This window comes from Elephas maximus, chromosome 2 (assembly GCF_024166365.1).
Source record: "Elephas maximus indicus isolate mEleMax1 chromosome 2, mEleMax1 primary haplotype, whole genome shotgun sequence".
NCBI classification, from domain to species: domain Eukaryota; kingdom Metazoa; phylum Chordata; class Mammalia; order Proboscidea; family Elephantidae; genus Elephas; species Elephas maximus.
The window spans coordinates 55,937,124-55,952,375 of NC_064820.1; the positions used below are offsets into that span (position 1 = coordinate 55,937,124).

At 42.7% G+C, this 15,252-nt stretch overlaps 1 protein-coding gene across 1 annotated transcript in view; it reads left to right on the top strand.

Moving 5' to 3' along the window:
• The first annotated feature begins 4,495 nt into the window (after positions 1-4,495).
• ITGA2 (integrin subunit alpha 2) overlaps positions 4,496-15,252 on the top strand; it is a 125,195-nt gene continuing 114,438 nt past the window's right edge. Inside the window, exon 1 of the mRNA XM_049863608.1 lies at positions 4,496-4,719. Coding sequence (XP_049719565.1) covers positions 4,650-4,719 — 70 coding nt within the window. The 5' untranslated portion in view covers positions 4,496-4,649. The remainder of the gene's footprint in view (positions 4,720-15,252) is intronic.

A 15,252-nucleotide genomic window follows, 5' to 3' on the forward strand; every position in this document is an offset into this window, starting at 1 on the left:
CAAGGCTGCATTTTCCAACTACCAATTCTTCTTCTTTGTCGGAATACAAACTGAGATGCTTCAACAAACAGATGTAGCTCTGGAGGTGCTCATTCATCTATGCCAAGAAATTTGGAAGACAGCAGTCTGGCCAACTGACTGGAAGAGATCCATCTTAATGCCTATTCCCAAGAAAGGTGATCCAATCAAATGCAGAAATTATCAAACAATATCATTAATATCACAGGCAAGTAAAACAATGCTGAAGATCATTCAAAAATGGCTGCAGCAGTGTATTGAGAGAGAACTGCCAAAAATTCAAGCCAGATTCAGAAGAGGACCTGGAACCAGGGATATCTTTGCTGGTGTCAGATGGATCCTGGCTGAAAGCAGAGAATACCAGAAAGATGTTTACCTTTGTTTTATTGACTATGGAAAGGCATTTGACTGTGTGGATCATAACAAATCATGGATAACATTAAGAAGAATGGGAACGCTTAATTGTGCTCACGAGGAACCTGTACATAGATCAAGAGCCAGTTGTTCCTACAGAACAAGGTTATACTGCATGGTTTAAAGTCAGGAAAGATGTGTGTCATGGTTGTATCCTTTCACCATATCTATTCAATCTTTATGCTGCACAATAGTCTGAGAAGCTGGACTATATGAAAAAGAATGGGACGTCAGGGTTGGAGAAAGACTCATTAACAACCTGCAATATGCAGATGATACAACCTTGCTTGCTGAAAGTGAAGATAACTTGAAGCACTTACTGATGAAGATCAAAGACCACAGTCTTCAGTATGAACTACACCTCAACATAAGGAAAACAAAAATTCTCACAACTGGACCAATAAGTAACATCATGATAAACAGAGAAAAGATTGAAGTTGTCAAGGGTTTCATTTTACTTGGATCCACAATCAATGCCAAGGAAGCAGCAGTCAAGAAATCAAACAATGCATTGGATTGGGCAAATCTGCTGCAAAAGACCTCTTTAAAGTGTTGAAAGGTAAAAATGTCACCTTGAAGACTAAGGTGCTCTTGACCCAAGCCATGGTGTTTTCAATCACCTCATATGCATGCGAAAGCTGGACACTGAATAAGGAAGAACAAAGAAGAGTTGATATCTTTGAATTGTGGTGTTGGTGAAGAATATTGAATATCCATGGACTGCCAAAAGAACGAACAAATCTGTCTTGGAAGAAGTACAACCAGAATGCTCATGATATCAGGAGGGATCAGTCCTTGGAGAAAGATCTCATGCTTGGTAAAGTACAGCGTCAGTGATAAAAGGAAGGCCCTCAAGGAGATGGATTGACACAGTGGCTACAACAATCGGCTCAAGTGTTACAACACTTGTGAGGATGGCACAGGACCAGGCAGTGTTTAGTTCTGTTGTACATAGGGTTGCTATGAGTCGGAACTGACTCGACAGCTCCTAACGACAAGAAGAGAGAGAGGGTTTATATCAAGGAAATAGCTCATGCTGTTGTGGAGACTGGGAAATCCCAAGTCCTGGGTCAAGCTGGAGACTTCTGACTGACACAGCTGCAGGGGCTGGTGAACCCAAGATTGACAGGTAAGCTGCTAGCTCAAGTCCGAAGAACTAAAGGTCAGATGCAGGATCCCGAGTGAGCAAAAGCCAGAGAGCTTTGCCAGAAAGTCCACATATATTGGATGCAGGCTACAATCCCAGGGAAACTTCCTTTCAATTGATTGGCTGCTTATAGTAGATCTCATCACAGAGGTGATTACATTATATCAGATCTCATTATAGAGGTAATTACATCATTACAAAGCTGCTGAGCTACCTCATAACTGCCAATCCACTGAGAATCATGGCCTAGCCAAGCTGCTACACAACCTTAACCATCACGAATAGTGTGCAAGAGGGAGGGATGGTGAGAGATGAGACTGCAAAGGTGGGTTGGGGTCCAACTGAGAGCTTGAAAAGCTAAGGTGCTTGGTATTTATCCTGTAGACATCAAAAGATTTTCTACAGCTCAGTTCTGCATTTGAGAAGGATAGCTGTGATGCCAGTGTAAAGGGTAGATTGGAGAAGGGAGAGGAAGGAGCATGGAGATTTTATCCAGGGGACTGTCATAATGGCAAAAGATCAAAAGATCCTGAACTAAAAAGAGTAGCAAGAGAATGGAAAATAGGAGATGGTGCAGATAGCTCTGGTAGAGGAAAATAGAATTGATGTGATGTGGTGGCAGAGTGGCATGATGGTGGCCACAAGGGAGAGAAGCAAAGATGTCTGGTGGAGAGCAGCTAACAACAACAACGTACATGAAAATGAGATGACCAAAAAAGAGCAGGGCATGAGGATAAGAGAGCTCAGAAGGGAGCCTTGGAGAAAAACTCACATGATCCTCCTCCCCCAACAAAACTCCTGCCTAGAGGTAAGAGAAGGAAGAGTAGAAAGAACACAGGCTGCACTCTGTCCCTTGGTGGCTCTCAGAGTATGGTCCCTGGGTGTCTCCAAGACCTTTTTAGGCTAACATGTAGTGGGTTTATTATTGTTATTTAAGAATGAATTAATACAGAGATATTTGAAAAAATTCTCTATTTTAATGTCTTGAATAGTAAACATTGATAGATACATGAACAAAATTGTTTGGGTTCCTCAAAAATTTTAAGCATATAAAGGGATCCTGAGAATAAAGAGTTCGAGAAGCCTTGCTTTAGCTTTCCTTATTGCCTCTTCAGAATGTGCTGTCTAGCACAATTACACATAGGCAGGGTATTTCTTAAGAAAACTACAGCAGGGGTTCTCAAACTCTTTGGTCTTAGGAACCTTAGCACTCTTAAAAATTAATGTGAAAGAGGAGTTTGTGCTTTATTTCTTGGAATGTTTGCCTGTTCTGGAAAATATAGCTCCTGATTTATTCTGCACCCCATGCCAGCATAACATTAATTTGTCCCATTCTGAGCACAGAAGCAAAGCCGGGTGAATTTTCCTCTCCAGCGCCCAGAGACAAAGCACAAATTCCTGCCTCACATTAAGGGAACTATCCTGCCTCCCAAGCAAGAGACTGTTCCAAACACTTACTCACATTTCAGTGAGTCAGAAGGAAACAGACAGATATTCATCTCCCTGAAACCTGGCTGACTTCCTGCAAGAAGTCTGTGGAGAGAGTCAAGGTTGTGTGTCAGGGTTTGTGGGCGGTCACCTAAAAGCTCTCAGGTGATATCGGAGTCTTAGTAAGCAGGTGAATATCACAGACAACTCAGGAAAAAATGCCTTCAGGTGTTTGTCAGGATTAGTAAGTAATTACTAAGTGACAGATAAGAAAACAGGAAAGAACCTGGGGCTGCACATTTTGGGGTTCAAAGGAGTGGAGCTTACATTCATGCCTATAAGCAGTAGTGTCTGATAAATACTAATTTAATATTTAAAAAATACAAGATGCCAGCCCTAGTTACGATTAAGAGGACTGTTCTATTTTTACCAATTAACTCATTTTTTAAGCTTTTCCTTTCTGAACTATTCAGCTTCCTTTGGAAGTTTCCCAGGCATCCTCTTCTCCTAATAGTGGGTGCTCCATAAAACCTGCATTGACAATAGTAATGATTAAACTAACAACTCTAATTTATTAAAACTTTTGAATACTTCACAAAAGTGGTCCCTGGAAGAATTCTGGTTTCCCCAATTTGCTGGGAATTTGTGGGTGAACTTTCAGAAGAATAATCATATTTAGAGAAGAAAAGTGCATATCCCATTTCTTAGGTTTGTAAGTAAAAAATCTGAGATGTGGCTATAGAACGTTCTCTTTGATTACACTGTCTTATAAGCAAAGAGGAAGAACCACGAGTTCATATTTTTAAGAAAATCGCTTAAACTCAATTATCAAATCAGCTCCTTATTTATCTCAGGGAGAGGAATGAATGAGGATTTATAAGCCACACACATACAAACACACTGCGCACTTGCAGAAGGTCTAGCTTAAACACCACCTCCGATAATCATAACTTGGGTACAGATCTTCTTTCCTGATGAGTTAGTTTCTAACCTGGTCATTCTGTGCTTATTTTTGTCTGTTTCTCCACCCACTTTGGAAGCACAGAGAAAGCCATGCACTGAGCAGCAACTAAGAACTGCCTTGGGTACTTGCGGATCCCCAGCCCCTCCGGTGCCAGCCAGGAGCCTGGAACAGCGATGGGTTGCTGCGGGGCCAGGACTCTCCTGAGAGACCCGAAGAGCCTCCAGCGAGGTGCATCACTCTGTCAGGGGGCGGGATAGTAACAGGGCTGGTTCTCGCCATCACATGTGCCTGGCCAGTTCTGTCCAGGAAAGGCTGCCCCGCGCGCGGTCTCCATCCCCACCCACCTGCTTCCTGGATCCCAGGGCTGTACAAAGTCAGGCAGTTAAGATACGGCTGCCGGGGGTTTGGAGGGACAAGGTGCAGCCCGCTGGTCCGGAGGGTGGGGGATCCTCGGGGCGGGGCGGGGCAGATCCGGTGTTTGCCCAGGCGGGAGGGCTGGCCGGGGCGGGCCGGGGCGGGCCTTCGAGCCCCAGGAGCTGCCTGCAACTTTTTCCTGCTCTCACCCTGGCCGGGAAAGTCCTCCGCACGGCTTCTGGAGGGTCTCGGGGTTCTTGTATCCCTCGACTAAGGCGACCCTCTGCAAGCCCAGCTCACCTACAGTCCCCAGGGCCGAGCGGCATGCGACCAGGACGCGCGGAGAGCGAGCTGCTGCGGCTGCGGCTGCGGCTGGTACTAATGTTCAGTCAAGGTAAGCGCGAAGGCTCGCTGGGCATCCGCTGCAAGGAGTGTGGAGGAGAGGGGGGATGTGAAGAAGGGATTATGGGGCGCAGGGAATCAAGCAGAGTAGCCTCCGTTCTGATCCACGTGGAACCAGGCTCACACCCGTCCCGAGCCAGCTGGAGAGACGCCCATTCTTGCTTGCACTGGATCCAAAGTCTCCTCAAAGAGCTCTTTAGTTTTACACACATGCGCGCACACGCACACACCTGGAGGAAGTGGGGGTCATGGGGTGTCCTGGAGACCGCGAGTCCTGCACCCCAACTTTCCCGGGCTTTGGACAGGTGCAGCGCTTGACCAGGACTGGAGGTTGTGGGTCCCCGGGGTTCCAGTCTGGTCGGCCCCTTCATTCCATAGTTTCCCAGAGCTATGCCAGGTGGCTTGCCAGGAAGACTGGGAGCTCAACACGCTTATTTTCCGAGGTCTTTCCCAAAGGAATGAATAATCTCCCAGTTTTTACTTCAGGACGCAGTGCTGCTGTTTGCTCCCACAGGGGACTTAGAAAATCCAAGCGCCACTTAACCACTTGGCAGAGGAGAATTCTTCCTTCCCTTCTGCCTTCCTCTTATTGTTGTAACGTTGTCTGTTCAAGGAATGTAAACTTGGGAAAGGAAAAGTTCTTTCCACTTTCTTGAGCACAGACGCTGCAGCAAGAGGGGGAAGGGCCAACTACCCAGAGCAGAAGTTTCAACTGCCTGTGGTGGGAGTGGGGCCCACCTGCCGCCTGAGTTCTTTTGCACTAAGTGGAAAAATGAGACTGAGTGTTGAGCTGCTGTGCAGACCTTCCACAGTACTTTCTCCAAGACATTCACCTGGAGCCTAATGTGCACTTGGAGCGCCGGTGGCTTAGTGGTTAAGAGCGCCACTGCTAAATGTTGGCTGTTAGAATCCACCAGCCGCTCCTTAAAAACTCTGTGAGGCAGTTCTACTTTGTCCCATAGGGTTGCTATGAGTCTCAGTGGACTGATGGCAAAGGTTTTCTCTTTTTTTTAGTTTGTACTTAAGTTTTAGAATTTTAGTTTACTTGCCGGGGGCGGAGGGGCGGGGGCAGGGCCACATTTGTATCTTGCAGTTTGGAAGAAGTACAACCAGAACGCTCCTTAGAAGGGAGGATGGTGAGGCTTCTCTCAGGTACTTTAGACATGTTATTAGGAGGAACCAGTCTCTGGAGAAGGACATCATGCCTGGAAAAGTAGAGGGTCAGGGAAAGAGAGGAAGACCCTCAGTGAGAAGGATTGACACAATGGCTGCAACAATGAGTTCAAATATAGCAACTATTGTGAGGATGGCCAGGTCAGGGCAGTGTGTCTTCTGTTGTACATACCAGTCCCTGTGAGTAGCAACCTCCTCCACAGCACCAGATAACAACAGCAACAGTTTGAACATATACCTAAAAAAAAAAAAAAAAAAAGTTTTCTGTTTTTGCAAGTTCTGTAAATATTTACCAAGAATATAAATATTTCCTAATCCGTTCTCCTTTGAGGCTGACATTCAGCAGGCACTATCTTTATTGTGGAAGAAAACCCAGTTCAGGTCCTGTGACATTTTCTCTAGGTCAGAAATATGAAGAAATATGACACACAGCCCTAGCAGAGAATGGAACCTGTTCATTAGGTTTTCTGGCCCACCACGTTTGGTGTTTCACAGATACACTTTCCTGGGACTACATTCCATATGCGTGTGGTTGGGAGTTTATATGCAAATATACCTGCATGAATCCTTTGGTTATTCTTGGACAATGTTCGTATTAAAGTTTGGTTTTGTTATTCTTGAATTTAGCATCTTCATTATTCTCTCTTTTTTTCTCTCTGTTCATGCACGATTACCTGGTTATTTAGCCAGATTTCTTTAATGAGTCGTGTGCAGATGAGAAGCAATGGAAGAACTGAGTCAAAGGCAGGATGGCAAGGGATGAAAACCAGGCAACCAGAAAAAAATAAGATGACAGGTTCTCACTGTTCCCTGGGTTATGATCTATAGAAAATCACACTGAGATTATATAGGCCTGAAGGTTAAATTTGACATTTTACGTACCCAAATGTCAATTTCTATGTTACTCAGTTTTATTGAAGGGCAGTGTGTTGAGATGGCTTTCAGGAGAAGATGGAGAGAATCTCTCTGATGGAACCGACTCTGGTCTTCTCCTAAACACTAGAAGAAGTACATATAGGAGTTTTTTTTTTTTTTTTTTTTCTGAGGGGGGGATAGGGGAGGGCATTAACGCCAACCTAGGGATTTTGGATAAAGTTGGATTTTACGTTGAAAACCAGTCCCTGGAAGATCACAACCTTCCCAAGGGCAAATAGAAATATAAATCCAAGCTTTTCATCTCCCTTTAATTACCCAGTATTAGGAGAAGCCATGGAAACATAACATCATTTTCTTATCTTTGAAGTGTTGAGGCTTGTTCCTTAAAGAGCACTGAGAAATGCTTGAGTGGAAAGTGTTGCTGCAAGGCATGAAGTCAGGTAGAGAGACTTGAAGCTAGAGTGAGTTATGAAGGACAGCTCAAGGCACGCAAGCAGAGCTGATTTAAAATGATGTCTGTACAAATATTTTGTGTCTTTATTTCCTCCTTCTCCTCCAGGTATTTGTATACTCAAAGAACAGACTTTCTCTTCATTTTAAGATGACCACAATAAAGGTTTGTGACTTATGACATCAATCAAGGTCTTAGGGCAGCAGCATCATTTTTTTTTATGACATGATCATTCAAGGGTAACATAAATAATTGATATCTTTTATGGTATAACCCTAAAACTGAAATTTTTTATGGTATAACCCTAAAACCAAACCAAACCCGTTGCCATTGAGTTGATTGCGATTCATAGCGGACTGTATAGAACAGAGTAGAACTGCCCCATAGAGCTCCCAAGGAGCAGTTGGTGGATTCAAACTGCTGATCTTTTGGTTAGCAGCTGAGCTCTTAACCCAGGTGCCACCAGGACTCTGGTATAATCCTATCTGTATAATATTTATGAGCATTCATCATCCCTGTACACAAACACAGAAACTATAAACCCAAACCAAACCCACTGCCGTTGAGTCGATTCCGACTCATAGCGACCCTATAGGGCAGAGTAGAACTGCCGCATAGAGTTTCCAAGGAGCACCTGGTGGATTTGAACTGCTGACCTCTTGGTTAGCAGCCATAGCACTTAACCCCTACACCACCAGAGTTTCCTGCATAAACTATGTATAATTTACATGTATAATTGCATAATATAAACCCATACCAAAAACTAAAATTTAAAGGGTGTATGTGCATGTGTTTATACATGTTGCATTCTCTTCAGCCTGCATGCAAACCACCTTAGAAGCACATAACCCTCAAATTTTATTTTAGCACTTAGATTCAAATCTGTTTTCCATCAGCTTTCTTGCAGGTGTTTGTGAAAATGCGGCGCTCATAATTTAGTTCATCATTTATCATCTTTCATTGATTATTCTTGTTTTAAATGCTGACAATCACTGAAATGGTAACCGGGCAGGTTGAAGTTGGAAAAGAGAGACCATAAGAGGCCTGTTGTTGTCATTAGGTGCCATCGAGTCGATTCCTACCTCTAGCGACCCTGTAGGACAGAGTAGAACTGCCCCATAGGGTTTCCAAGGAGCTGCTGGTGAATTTGAATTGCCAACCTTTTGATTAGCAGCCGAGCTCTTAACTACTAGGCCGCCAGGGCTCTGTAAGAGGCCTAAATGAACTGTAAACAAAATAATAGCTGCATAGAGCAAAGGTAAATGTAATTTTAAAATACATGAAGTTACTTATATTCTCCAGTGTTTTTGGCAGGCCAAGGATAATCCTACCTGGGTTCTGGATCTCATTTTTTTTTTTTTCCCTATCTTTGGTACTCTATCAGCTATCTCCTCTTTGGTGTATAGCTTCAAATTCTCTCTCTAGTGTAAGTTTCTCTCATCATGTAAATATTTTAATTTCTCTTGTATATATGTATTTTTAAAAAGGCCTTTTTAATTTGGAAACTCTTTCCTTCTGAAACACCCCCACCCCTTGCTTCTGTTCTTTCTCAGTTGTCCTACTTTCCTGACTGTTCTGTCTCCTTCACAGGCTCATCTGATTGGCCTTTTCCTAGTTGGTGTTTGTAGAAACCCATGTTGGGTCGTCTTATTCATTCCACTGATTCTCTCTGGGCCTGTCCCCCTCTCAAGTTTGTACCTCCATCCAAACTCCTCTCTTGGGTCCCAGATCAGTATTTCCATCTGCTACCAAATATCTCCACCTAGATGTCTTATAAGCACCTCCAACTCAACAATTTAAACACTGAATTTAACACCTGTCCACTGAAAGTGTCTCCTAAATGGTCTTCTATTGTTTAATGGCAGTATCATCATGTAAATGTCAAGCTGGGACTGTGTCTCTTCTTTTCAGTTTCACAGCCAATCTCCAAATTCTATGCCTTCTGTTCCCCAACCTATGCATTTCTGCTACCACACAGCTCAGTCCCGCAGTTTTTTGTGTCTGCATCATCACCATTTTTAAACTGGTTTTTCTGTTTTCAGTTGCATACCTCTCTAGCTCATTCTTCTCACTGTCACTGATGTTATCTTTCTAAAGCACTTATCTGTATCCAATTACTTCCTTGTTTCAAATGTTTGATGGCTCCCATCTCCTGTAAACTCCAAATTTCTTGGCATGTTACAAAAACTCCTTTGCCATCTGGCCACAGTCTGCCTATTCAGGCCCTTCTCTGTCACACCCACTTCACATGCACACATGCACATACCACACAAACATACATATGTACATACCACATCCCAAAGCCATACATAAAACCAATCTATGTTTTGACTATGCTTGATCATATCATATTTAATGTTCAAAGATTTTCCAGGCCATTCCCTTTATCTTCACTGCCTTGATGTTTTGTTTTTTCCCTTCTCTGCATTTCAGTAAACAGTAATGAATATTAGAATCATGACCTTCCAATGGTCTTGCCTAAGAGGATCTTTAGGTTTCACTGATCAGCCCAGCTTTGTATAGAGACAAGATGCCAGTTATGCTGGGGAATATGTGTGTGTTGGGTGGTGAGCGTTGGGGAAGAGGAGAAAAAGACAGAAAGAAAGCAATAAGAAGAGCAGAGTCAGGACTTCAAGTTTATTATATCGCATACAAAACATACATGTTCAGGTTTTCGCCTGAACCCAGGTAGCACGTTTAGAAGACTAATCCATCCGTTTCCAACCAACCATTGTCCATTGTTAGAGGAAACAAGCCCAGGCAAAATTATAAAGTAGGGAAGTTTTCCTTTTGTAACAAAAGGGGAAGCTTGAGGTAACCTCTCATTTCTGGAACTCTTCATAAACCACTTCTGGCTTCTCACCCTCAGCCCTCAATGGGCTCAGGTGAAATTATGACAAGGTAACCCCCTCCCCCCATGGCTTTCCAGCTGCACCTGTCCAACTTCAGCTAAGCTTTGCTCTCTTTAATACTAGTTAACAAGACGCTATTTGAGTTAAATTCATTGAATAGGGCTCAGGATTTAGCATTTAAAAACAGTTGCTCAGGAAGTTTTGAATACAGCAAGGTTTGGAAGTACTTGCTTAAATATGCTCACTGTCCCCGCCCCCTTTCCTCACAAATGAAAATTCCAGAGTTTCCAGTACTACCTTGTTGTGAGATGACGACCAAGACAGGTAGATTTCAACACCAAGAGTCCGTGAATGGGTTATTTTAAATGAATTAAGTCTGAAGTGGGTGATGACTGCTCCCACTTTAATGTGCTAACAGCTCTGGGCATTTTAAAGGGGAGAAGCTTGGTAATGTTAAGGGGATGAACTTCTAATGATGGCATTTAAGACATTCAGCAAATTAAAGACACACTCAGTGTGTTAAAAACAAAGAATTTCGGGAAGAATGGGGAAGATATTTGGAATCAAAAGTATCATCCTGGCATCATCTAAATGCTACTACTAAAGTGACAGGGCCCAGACTACCAGACCTGCTTAGCTTGGAATATTATTGAAAGATTTAGCCCGGCATAAAAGAGGAGGAACCTTGCAAAGTTGTCACTCAAATCAGCAAGTCAAAGGTGTGGAGGTTTTTGTTTTGTTAGTTATATGGTGACCAGTGATTTACCTGGAAGAACATAGAGAAGAATTTTGATACCACAAATCCTGAGACAATAATAGATTTGGTATGTGAAAGTGAGTTCCGTGCCCTTTCTGATGATCCGTAGGTACTAGTGCTTTGTTGAGCTGGCTACAGTGAACTCCACAAAACTAGTATTTATCATATCCTTAAAAAAAAAAAAAAAAAAAATTTTTTTTTTTTTTATAAAGCATTTACTTTATGTAAGGGGATGTGCTAGACCCATTGTACAATCAGAACAAAACATCGTTCAAAGGTTGTCATATATTTGGAAACAAGTCCAAACACGAGAATGAAAATTGTCTAAGCCCTGGAGGATACCTAACCAATTTCAGTCCCTGCCTTTCTGTCAGAACTCCAATTACTTAGTTAACACCTTTGGCACAGCTAGGAGATCAGGGGGAAGGTGAGAGGTGGACCATGATTGGTCTGAGCCTATCACAGAGGTCCTGTGCTTCTTGCCGGTGTGTGATTTAGATACAGGATGTAACGCAGTTTTAGCCAGTGAGATTCAGGGGAGATCTTCTGGGAGAATTCTGGGAAAGGAATTTTCATTCCTAAGAGAGACACTGGTTAAGAAACATTGTCAGGTCTAGATGTGAAGCTTGGAAGAGCTACAGCATCTTGCAACCATGTTGTCAGCTAACTTGAGTATAAAGCCAATGTATTGGGGACGGCCTAGTGAAAAGATGGAAAGAAAGTTAGTCTTTGATGTTGACTTTAGGCTACTAAATTATTGAAATTTAAACCCTTTGTACCTCTGGGTGTCTGTATAGTTTAAGACATAGTTAAGCTGTGTTTCAGAACTTAGAGATGTAATTTAAGTTCCTGTAACATGATATATGTCATGTAAACCAGTACCAGTTGCTGTCAAGTTGATTTTGACTCAGAGCAACCCCATACGTGTCAGAGCAGGACTGTGCTCCACAGGGTTAGATGTCTGTGGTCTTTCAGAAGTAGGTCACCAGGCCTTTCTTCTGAGATTCCTCTGGATGGACTAGAGCTGCTAACCTTTCAGTTCGTAGCCAAATGCTTAACTGTTTGGGCCACTAATTGCTAGATGAGTTGTACAGAACTAAGTGTTGAGTTCAGAGGACAGATAAATATCACTATGGCACATCAAAGTGTGAAGATTGTGGGGAGGATAAAGGATCATGACAATTCAGATCTGGTCTGTAGGACTTCACAGGTCACTGAGTCCATTCCTCTCCTTTTAAAATGGCTGTGACTGATAATATGGTAAAACAAGATAGAAAATAACATAACTAGGAGTAGGACCCAAGTCTCTTAGTTCCTGGGTCAGGAGTTTTAGGATTGGAAATGAAATTTATCATGATGAAAGCAGAAGGTCATTATGCCCAGAACATCCTGCTCAAAGTGTTTGTGGCAAAAATGAAAACGGATAAGTGAACAGGCACCAGACCATAAAGGGCCTTGTAAAGCATGGTAAGGAGTGTGGATTTTATCCTGAAGACAGTGGAAGGTTTTGAAGGCCCTTAAGAAGGGGAGTGACATGATCAGATTTGCCCCTTTGGCATGTCAACTTTGGTGGCAGGAAGGAGGGTGGAGTGAATGGAGTCCAGACTGAAGGCAAAAAGACCATTTAGGAAAGAGCTGCTTTTAGTGTTAGTTTTTGTTTAGTATGCCAGTTGAGAGATGGTTGTGATAAAAACTCAGATAGTGGTAGTAGTGAAAGAGATAAGAAGACAGGTTTGAAAGATAATAAGAAAGAAGAATGAACAGGACTTGGTGATTGATTTACTTGGTGGCAGTGGGAGAGGGAGACCAGGCTGACACCTACATAGGTTTGTGATATGGACAACTCAATTAAAATGGTGCCATTTACTGAGGGAGGAGGGCTGAAAATGGGCATGTTGGAGGAGAAACATGATCAGTTCAGTTCTGGACAAGCAGAATTTGAGACGTTCAGGTGTAGAGCTCTAGTTAGTAGATATATATATTGTTGTTAGGAACGGGAGAGTGATCTAGGTGGGGACAGAGGTTTAGGAGTCAGCAAATTGAGATTAATTGAAGACATGGTGTTGATAAGTCAGGCAAACAGACTAGAAGAGGGTTTTGGCCACAGCACAAGGAACGCGTACCTCAGAGAGACATGTGAGGAACAGAGAAGCCAAGGGAGGGAAAAGTAGAACAAAGGCTGGGCAAAGTAGGGTGCCATAGAAGTATTTCGAGAGTTGGTCAATAGGGCCAACTTCTTTGCAGAAGTCAAGCAAGTCTTATAGCCTTGTCAAGAACAGTTGCTTTGAAGTGAAAAGAGTAGACATTAGAATGGAGTGAGTTGAGGAATAAATGCAAAATTAGGATATGCAGACAGTATGAGAAAGTTTGGCAGTAAAGGGTAGGAAAGAGAGTAGCTAGAAGAGCAACATGGGAGAGGCTGACATTTTTGTTTTGTTTAAGATGGGAGAGACTTACAAAAAATTGCTGTTGTTGTTGGTAAGTGCCATTGAGTCACTTCCAACTCATTGCAACCCAGTGTACAAAAGAACAAAACACTGCCTGGTCCTGCACCATCTTCATGATCATTGCTATGTGTGAGCCCATTGCTGCAGACACTGTGTCGATGATCCTGCTGAGGGACTTCCTCTTTTTCACCGACCCTCTGCCTTACCAAGCATCATGTCCTTCTCCAGGGACTGGTCCCTCCTGATAACATGTCCAAAGTAAGAGAGACCAAGTCTCGCCATCCATTATATAAAATTATATGAGATTTTTTACTCCCATTGCCTATTGTACTGCATGCTACACTTTTAATTTTTGAACATTGCATTGAGGCATCTGTATGTGGCAGAGGTCCATAACAGGAGAGAAACTGAGGGAGAAGCAAGGCACAGATGTCTGTGGAAAGGAAACTATCAGAGAGAAAGGAGAGAGAGAATGATGATCGGCAACAGCGCAGCTCTGGCAAAAAAGTGGCACCTGATTAGGAAACCACAGATGACCATGTGAAGGAAAGCAAAGTAGCCTCTGGGCTATGAAATGTAGAGAATATTAATTGATGGGAGGAGTTGATCAAGGGATGCAAAGAGGGGAAGAATGCAGAGCTATGGGAAAAGGCACTCCAATTCCCCAATATGGCTGCTTCGATTGATGAAGGAGCCATCTTAAATGTTTTTGTTTTGTTTCGGAACATACCACACTAAAGTAATTGTGATTAATAAGCTTAGTGATGTTCTCAGTGTGAATAATATACAATGGAGCCCTGGTGGTTCAATGGTTAAGAGCTCGGCTGCTAACCAAAAAAGCTGTTCAAATCCACCAGCCAATTCATGGAAACCTGATGGGGCAGTCCTACTCTGTTCTATAGTGTTGCTATGTGCTATGAGTCAGAATCGACTTGACAGCAATGAGGTTTTTTTTTTAATATGTAACAACATTCCACTTCTGGTAGTAGTATTAATATCAGTGCTTTACTTAGATTTCCTTAAAATTTTTCCTAAAAAGAGCTATAAATTTATATTTTTCTGGTTAAGCTTTCAATTCTTTATTCTGTCTAGATTATAAAGATACCAAGAATAATCTTTTCAGAAATCACAATCCTGTATACCACAGAGAGAGAGTGTTGTATTTGAAAAGTTTTAATAGTAAAATATTAAATTAAGCATTTTGTGCTGTGTACTCAGTGGTGTTTTAAAATTCCAATGGTTTTTACCACAAAGACAATAGAAAAGTGACAACTTTGGTTAAGGGTAAGACAGTACACAATACTGGGGAAGCCTGCACAACTTGTACAAGGCAAGGTCATGGAACCTCCATAGACATATCCAAAGTCCCTGAGGGACCGAATTGCTGGGCAGAGGGCTGTGGGTACCATGGTCTCGGGAAACATCTAGCTCGACTGGCATAACAGAGTTTATAAAGAAAATGTTCTACATTCTACTTTGGTGAGTAGCATCTGGGATCTTAAAAGCCTGTGAGCAGCCATCTAGGATACTCCACTGGTCTCACCCCTTTGGGAGCAAGAAAGAATGAAGAAAACTAAAGATACAAGGGAAAGATTAGGCCAAAGGACTAATGGACCACATCTAACATGGCCTCCACCAGACTGAGTCCAGTACAACTAGATGGTGCCTGGCTACCACCACTGACTGCTCTGACAGGGATCACAGTAGAGGGTACTGGACAGAGCTGGAGAAAAATGTAGAACAAAATTCTAACTCAAAAAGAAAGACCAGGCTTGCTGCCCTGATAGAGACTGGAGAAACCCTGAGTGTATGGCCCCCAGACACCCTTTCAGCTCAGTAATGAAGTCACTCCTGAGGTTCACCCTTCAGCCGAAGATTATAAAACAAAAGATTATAAAAAAAAAAAAAAAAATAGACTAAAGGGGTACACCAGCCCAGGGGCAAGGATTAGAAGGCAGGAGGGAACAGG